This window comes from Pangasianodon hypophthalmus, chromosome 4 (assembly GCF_027358585.1).
Source record: "Pangasianodon hypophthalmus isolate fPanHyp1 chromosome 4, fPanHyp1.pri, whole genome shotgun sequence".
In the NCBI taxonomy this organism is placed as follows: domain Eukaryota; kingdom Metazoa; phylum Chordata; class Actinopteri; order Siluriformes; family Pangasiidae; genus Pangasianodon; species Pangasianodon hypophthalmus.
Window position 1 is genome coordinate 2,981,188 of NC_069713.1, and position 8,214 is coordinate 2,989,401.

At 31.3% G+C, this 8,214-nt stretch overlaps 1 protein-coding gene and 1 long non-coding RNA gene across 2 annotated transcripts; both read left to right on the top strand.

Annotated features, from left to right (window-relative positions):
* Positions 1–1,007: 1,007 nt before the first annotated feature.
* On the top strand, positions 1,008–2,411 carry LOC128318107 (C-C motif chemokine 3-like). Its single transcript, XM_053233235.1, has 3 exons — positions 1,008–1,165; positions 1,918–2,029; positions 2,291–2,411. The coding sequence occupies exons 1-3, from the start codon at positions 1,096–1,098 to the stop codon at positions 2,409–2,411; spliced, it is 303 nt and encodes a 100-aa protein (XP_053089210.1). The 5' UTR covers positions 1,008–1,095.
* A 1,669-nt stretch (positions 2,412–4,080) lies between these two features.
* Positions 4,081–7,431, top strand: LOC128318071 (uncharacterized). The gene is made up of 5 exons (XR_008301548.1): positions 4,081–4,124; positions 4,325–4,375; positions 5,201–5,242; positions 5,940–5,981; positions 7,224–7,431. It is a non-coding gene; the product is annotated as an uncharacterized LOC128318071 (long non-coding RNA).
* Positions 7,432–8,214: the final 783 nt, after the last annotated feature.

Consider the following 8,214-nt stretch of genomic DNA (forward strand, 5'->3'; position numbering starts at 1 on the left):
GATGTGTGTGCTACATAGCATGCTAATCTCTATCTCCATCACATTAACACTTTACCCCCCTCCACCCCCCCAACACACACACACACACACACACACACACACACACACACACACACACAAGTTTCTGTTGACCACAAACAGCACTTTTTGTACTGTGGTCACTGTTCTCACACGGTGCCCTGCACTCTTTCTCTCTCAGATGTTCAGTCTTATTCATGTAAATAGTTTTCCGTTTACTAACTTAAATAACATTTTAATTTTTATTCTGTCTTTTTTAAAACCACTTTTAAAGATGTAAATAAAAGAGAATATTGTTCTTTAGCCCTTCACACTACAAAGGCATTCCGAGGTGTAAAGTACAGGCCATAATAATAATTAGGCACATTTAATTAGAGTTATTTATTATCTCTGTTATGTAAATTTTATGAAAACAGAATGATTATAGGCATTTGAACAGAAAAGTGTACATCAAGTTCTGAAGAAGTACCTCATCCGTCAAAAGCAGCAACATGATGCCTCACTACAAAACAAAACATAACCACTTTGAGTCGTCTTATAGCCATAAACTAACATTCAGCCATGATAATCTTGTATCTCAACCTTTGTAAACAAGAAATCTTATGTACCTGGTCCTTTAGAATTTTTACTTGAATGGTACTTTGTTAGCAATATTTTTATTTATTCCTTATTCTGTCAGTGTTCCCAACTTAGAGACTGTGTTGCGTTGGACACTCTGTTTCTCTATTGTGCTGTGCTGTTTAACATAAGTTCTGAGTTTGGACTCTACAGATTTACTGTTTTACTCCAATAAAACTGCACTTGTTTATATTTATTTTATTGTATGAAAAGTGAGTTATAAGTTTGGCTGTGAAGTGTTAAACGCTGCTCGTGTCTGTCTCAGTTTAACTGAAAACCACAGCTGATTTCCTGTGGAAGAGGTTTTTTTCTCTCTTTGTCAAAGTGGAACATTTTGTGCCCCCTTGACCCAAACCACACTCTCCCATTCCTCTCATAAGTTGAGTGCTGAGGTGATACCTGCATTAATACGATTGTGTTCACATCACCATCACCATCATCATCATCACCATCAACACCATGTCCTCTCGTTCTCTCCTGCTGGTTCTGCTGGTTCTCTTCTACCTTCAGTTCTTCACAACTGCCCAGAGTAAGATAAAGTTCACTTTTTAACGTTTTTACATAGTTTTCTGTAAGTAATATTATTTTGGTTTATAATGTTGCTGAAAAGATAAAGAGGTTGTTGAAAATAACCAACATTAAGAAACAGTGTGTGTTGCTGTTACAGTAAAACACTGAGTGATGGGGTGGTGTGATAAAGCAGAGTTACTGTTTACAACCCCAAAGTTGATTATTTTCCTAAGACAGTGCATCCCCAGGTGTTTCATTTCTCTTATACCACAGCAATGTGCTAATGATTGCAATTTTTTATTTATTAACGAACAAACGTCCCTCTTTTAAACCACGTTAATTGTTGTTGAACATCTGCAAAACAATGTCATAGCAGCTAAAACAGTTGTTCATTGACCAATCTCTCTTTTTTCTATCTTGAAGTTCATAAGACAAAAAAGCTTGACAAGTTACAGCTTTACCTCTGACCTTTAGAAAGCACTGTAACAGCTCATTCACAGGGACATGTATGGTGGACACTCCACATAACTGGATTAAAAAAGTAAAAAAAAAAAGAAACCTGTAATTTGCAGCTTCAATACTGTTAGAGGTGCTATTATAGAAAATTCATCAACACCTTCTGACCAATCAGAATTCAGAATCTAGAACAACACTTAGGTATTTAAAATGTACCAGATAAAAAAGCATTTCATTTTTAAAATTACTTAGTGAACATTTCATCAGAGTGCTAAACCACGATTGATAAATAAATGCATAAATGTTTTCACACAGATGCAGTTGGACCGGATAAATGCTGTTTCAGTTACCAGACACATCGAATCCCTGTAAAAGTCATTACAGGATATAAAGAAACAGACCAGCGTTGTACAAAACCCGGAGTCATGTAAGTTTTTAAACCCTTATTTCGTTTTAGTAATTAATAATAAGCAAATTATAGTTTTTTCATGTAAATCATTGCCTTATTGTTGTATAAAATATCATATAAATTTATTATAATATAACATTAAATTACCATGAAGCATATGTGATAGTGTCTAAAATTTATTAGAATATAGGAGTGTTTAGAATAGGGAGTGTTTAATTTCCTCTTTTTACTGCAGTTTTATCACCGAAAAATGACCTAAATCTTCTCTCTCCTCTGTAGTTTCACGCTAAAGAGCGGTCGCAATGTCTGTGCAGATCCCAGCGTTGAGTGGGTGCAGAACATCATGAAAAAAATTAATGAGCGCCTGTTTAGAAGCTGGGTCCAACCTGAAGGTGGGTAATCCTCTCTCCATAAATAACAAAATTAATATTCCTTTAAAAAATATCCTTTTATGTATCACTTTCTGTAATTGGACAGGTGGAATAAAGCTTGTTACTGTAAATCTCATTTTAAAATAACGTTTTGCTTGAATTATTCTAGTATTATTTAACTGAATGAAACTATGGCCTGTGGGCATGAAGGACACTTCTAAGGAGATATTATGTCTATTTCTGTTTTATTTTATTTAAAGGCACATTTTACATTGGAAAAGAAAATATTCAAAGACATTAAAATGTTCACAATGTCACATCTTTTATATCAAGAATTAAAAAAAATAAATAAATAAATAAATAAAAGTTACGAATAGTCAAAGCTTGGTTACACGGGTGTTTAATGTATTTTCAGGGTGTGTCAATTGCTCTACTATAACGCTATTTTGTCTCATAAAAGTTGTTTATGCTAATATTATGACATCTAACTTACAAAATTAACAGCAGAACAGTAGAACCTGGACGAGACATTTGATGACAGGCGCTGAAAAGTATCTCAGAATTAATGAATTATTCTTTATTTTTCCACCCAAGGAATGATTAAAAAAGAAATATAAATGAAACACTGTATATACTTTAAATGTTTTAAATTCTTATATAATACCAAAATAAAATTAATGAATGTGCCAAAACGTGGCTGTCACCTCTGTGAGGTTTCATGGTAACACTGAATTTTTTTAAGCTCTTCACCTTTCTTTAACACACATATTTTTAATTAAAATTTAAGAAGCAATAACATTTGATGTAAAAAAAAAAAAGAATATCATTTTAATGATTATTCTGTCTAGGATGGGTCACTATACCACTATAGATAAGATTGACAATTAAAGTTATTGTTAATTTAATGTGGTATAGTATTGTAGTATCTATAATGTTAAGGTGCTAGTATAGAAGTATAGACAGTTGTGTAGTTTTAGTATATGTTGGTATAAAGGTTAAATTACCTGTTAAGTTTAATATGATCTTTTATTGATTCAATCAGAGCCTGACAACCCAGTTCCTCCTCCCTCAACCAGGAGAAACAGTAAGAGAATTAATCATATATACAGTATTTCTTTTCGCATATTACTATTTATATTAGTATCTAAAGTAGTACAGTTTATTGTACTCTAATATTTATAATTGTATAGGAATATCTATGGTAGTATTTATAGTGTTACAGTCTTAGTGTAGTGTTAGTGTAGTAGTATTTATACTGTTAGTGTTAGTATATGAGTATCTATAGTGGTATAATATTAGTATTGTAGTATCTATAATGTTAAGGTGTTGGTATAGAAGTATCTATTGTCTTTAGGTGTTAGTGTAGGAGTATAGACAGTTGTATGGTTTTAGTATGTGTTTGTATAAGGGTTAAATTACCTGTTAATTTTAATATGATCTTTTATTGTTTCAATCAGAGCCTGACAACCCAGTTCCTCCTCCCTCAACCAGTAGAAGCAGTAAGATAATTAATCATATATACAGTATTTCTGTTTGTATATTATTATTGATATTAGTATCTGAAGTTGTATAGTTTATTGTACTCTAATATCTATAATTGTATAGGAATATCTATAGTACTATTTATAGTGTTAGTATATGTTGGTATAAGGGTTAAATTAACTGTTAAAATTAATATGATCTTTTATTGTTTCAATCAGAGCCTGACAACCCAGTTCCTCCTCCCTCAACCTGTAGAAACAGTAAGAGAATTAATCATATATACAGTATTTCTGTTCGCATATTACTATTTATATTAGTATTTAAAGTTGTATAGTTTATTGTACTCTAATATCTATAATTGTATAGGAATATCTATAGTAGTATTTATAGTGTTAGTATATGTTGGTATAAGGGTTAAATTACCTGTTAAGTTTAATATGAGTTTTATTGTTTCAACCAGAGCCTGTTACTATTACCGAGCCAGTTTCTACTGCCTCAACCAATATAGAACGTAAGTAAATTAATCAGATATGAAATATTTCTGTTTATATATTAGTATTTATATTAGTATCAATAGTAGTATACTTCATTGTACTCTAATATCTATAGTTGTATAAGAATGTCTGGAGTGTTAGGATAGTATAGTTTTACCTGCAGTGGCATAGTAGAATCTACAGTTGTATAGTGTTATTATGGTAGAACCTACATTAGTATACATGGTACAGTATCTTTAGTATTATAATAATATAAATAGTGGAATATTAGTATATATAGTGATGTAGTATTACTTTTATAGTATAATTTTAATATGTTAGTATGTGGTATCTATAGTGGCATGGTGTTAGTATAGTAGTATAGACAGTTGTATTGTATTGGTATATGTTGCTATAAGGGCTAAATTACTTGTTAAGATTAATAAGATCTTATATTGTTTCAACTAGAGCCTGTTACTACTGCCTTACCCAATACAGAATGTAAATGAATGAATCATATATATATATATATATATATATATATATATATATATATATATATATATATATATATAGGGGTGAGTCTTCCAGGGGGTCAGCTAATATCAGAGAGTTCGAGACAACCATGCAACTTTCAATCATTCCAGATTCATAAGTCGATTGTCTCAGCTGCCTGCTTTATTTAACTCTGATGTTAAATAAACTCTATGCAAAATGGTAAAGGTAGGCAGGTCTGCATATTATACGGTATATAAACCAATAAGGCTGCACAGCAGCTTAGTGGATAGTGTTACCACCTCACAACCTGTGTTGAGTGTCATGTGGTATCTCTGTGAGCAAAGTTTTGCTGTTTTCTGTTTTAGCTACAAGTCATCCAGCTCAACAGGATTACACAGACGAACCGGGTAATTTATTTTGTCACTATTAATTTTTTAATGTGTGTCTGTGTTGTGTGTAGCCATTTTTATTAATTTTTCTTCTAATGGATTCCCAGAAAAAACACAATATAGGTGACGTAAACCACGGCAACTTAATTTAATTAAAATCTAAAGCATCTTCATGCTATGATTGCTATTAATCTTGGTTTTAAAAACTTGTTAAATTGAAGTGGTTCGATACAAAAGCCAATGATACTGCTGAATACAGACGAGTGAAAACACTCCATAAATGGTTTTTTTTTTCTGAATGGGAATTCACTTGGTAATGAATCACGCAAGTATTTATTATTTTTTTCGCAGCAAGTTATGTCTGTGATTTCTTCTATTTATTATACCTACAGTGAAACACAGAACTTTTGTTTAGGCTCTTCTTTCCTGTGTAAGTCCCTAAATTCTGGTGTGGTTCATGTGACAATAGCCCCTAGTCGACACACTCAGGTTATATGCAAGTATGGAGACGTGTAAGCATCCTCGCATGACGTCCTGTCCTAGTCCCAGATACACACTCACAGAAGTATAAATCAGCCCAAAGTACAGCAGTGTAGTATCTACAGTGGTATAGTGTTAGTATAGTAGTACAGACAGTTGTGTAGTTTTAATATATGTTGGCATAAGTGTTAAGTTACCTGTTAAAATTAATATTATATTTTATTGTTTTAAACAGAGTCTGACAAGACACATTCTCCTGCCTCATCAAATATTGTAGGTAAGTGAATTAATCATACAGTGCATACAGTTTCTGTTTGCATTTTCGTATTTTTATTAGTGTCCATTATAGTGTCATTTATTATATTCTATTATCTATAGCTGTAGGGGAATGTCTGTGGTTGTATAGTTTTAGTATAATATGGTATTTTCTACAATGGTGGTATCGTGTTAGTATAGAAATATCTGTAGTGGTATAGAGTTAGTATAGGAGTAGGTATAGTGGTATATTGTTAGTATAGGAGTAGGTATAGTGGTATATTGTTAGTATAGGAGTATCTACAGTGGCATAGTGTTAGTATAGGAGTATGTATAGTGGTATAGAGTTAGTATAGGAGTATGTATAGTGGTACAGTGTTAGTAAAGGAGTATGTACAGTGGTATAGTGTTAGTATAGGAGTATCTACAGTGGCATAGTGTTAGTATAGGAGTATCTATAGTGGTATATTGTTAGTATAGGAGTATGTATAGTGGTATAGTGTTAGTATAGGAGTATGTATAGTGGTATAGTGTTAGTATAGGAGTATGTATAGTGGTATAGAGTTAGTATAGGAGTATGTATAGTGGTATAGTGTTAGTATAGGAGTATGTATAGTGGTATAGTATTAGTATAGGAGTATGTATAGTGGTATAGTGTTAGTAAAGGAGTATGTATAGTGGTATCTTGTTAGTAGTGTATATAGTGGGGAAACAGTGAGCGTCTACAGTGAGGAGAAAGAAGTATTAAGACACTTTTGTTTTTCTTAGTTAATATACTTCTAGTGCATATATCCACTTCAAATGTACTCAATGTCTTTTCACTTTGTACTTATATAATAAGAATTTTTTTTTAAAGATTTTTTAAAGTTAATAAGAAGAGGCAGTGTGTCATGTTACCAAGAAACAGCAAAGCATAAACTTTTCATTTCTGAAGATGTCAGAAACCTTAAAGTTACAGCTTTACTTCTGACTGTTACAAAGTGTAGATACTCTAACGGCTCATTCACTTTTATGGCAGACGCTCCACCTCACTGGATTAAAAAACCTAAAAAAAATGTGATTTGCAGCTGCACTAATTTCTGAGCTGCTTTTATAGAAAATGAATCAACAGCTTATAACCACTCAGTAAGCAGAATGCAATACTGCCTTGAAATTTAACATGTACCTGCTATTAGAGCAGCTCATGTATTTAATCATTTAGTAAACATTTAATCAGAGTGCTAAGCCATGATTGATAAATGAATGCATCAATGTTTTCACACAGGTGCAACTGGAGCAGATGTGTATTGCTTCACATACTAGAAGAATCCAATAACTGTAAAATTTATTAAAGTGTATGAACATCCAAAAGCTGGAGCCATGTAAGTTTTCAAGCAGTTGTTACTCTTTAAATTTATATTATGATAAGTTATGACGACCAATTACTATGTGAAAGTACTTGATTTTTTTGTTTTTATTGCAGTTTTACCCTACAGGAGGATATTGTCAATTAAAAAAAAAAAAAAAAAAAAAAAAATATATATATATATATATATATATATATATATATATATATATATATATATATATATATATATATTAAAGGATATTTTCAATTAAAAAGGCATAATTTTCAATTATGCCTTTGTTTCTGTTTTTTTTAAGTCACATTTTCACATTTAAAGGAAAACAATGTTGGTTGCATTAAAAGAATGATAATATCACGTAATAATAATATTGCACAATAATGTTATCTTTGATAGAGATGCTTAATAAAAAGATAATAAAAAAGTTATTTACTTAAACAAACAAACAAACACACAAGCAAATAAATACATATACATACCTAAAAAGACTATGGCTATTGCTTGTGAAAAACATTAGAAGAATTAAGGTCAATAAATAATCACTGTACTATGAGACAATGCAGAAGTTCACATCCTCAACATTTCTATGTACATAAACTGATGGATACAGAAACATACATATAGATAGAAAAAAATATTAAGAATAGAAGATTATAAGAATAAAAAGAAAATAAAATTATTTCCTAAAAAAGAGAAGGAATGAATTTCCTGTGGTGCTTCTCTGTACAAAATGCTTCACTGTCTATCACTGTCCATCTATTGTGCAAATCTTAAAACAAAGCTCAGCATCTTTTGGAGGTGAAAATGCCCTGAACCACAAGCTGTAAAATGCCGCTGTTATTTTTGCGATAATAATTTCATTATTTCTACATATGGATCTATCCAAGCTTATTTCAATTTATACAACAG

Coding starts and splice junctions, on each gene's coding strand:
- LOC128318107 (XM_053233235.1), top strand. CDS start 1,096: ATGTCCTCTCGTTCTCTCCTGCTGGTTCTGCTGGTTCTCTTCTACCTT. Junction 1,166..1,917: donor GTTCTTCACAACTGCCCAGA/GTAAGATAAAGT, acceptor GTTTTCACACAG/ATGCAGTTGGACCGGATAAA. Junction 2,030..2,290: donor TGTACAAAACCCGGAGTCAT/GTAAGTTTTTAA, acceptor TCTCCTCTGTAG/TTTCACGCTAAAGAGCGGTC.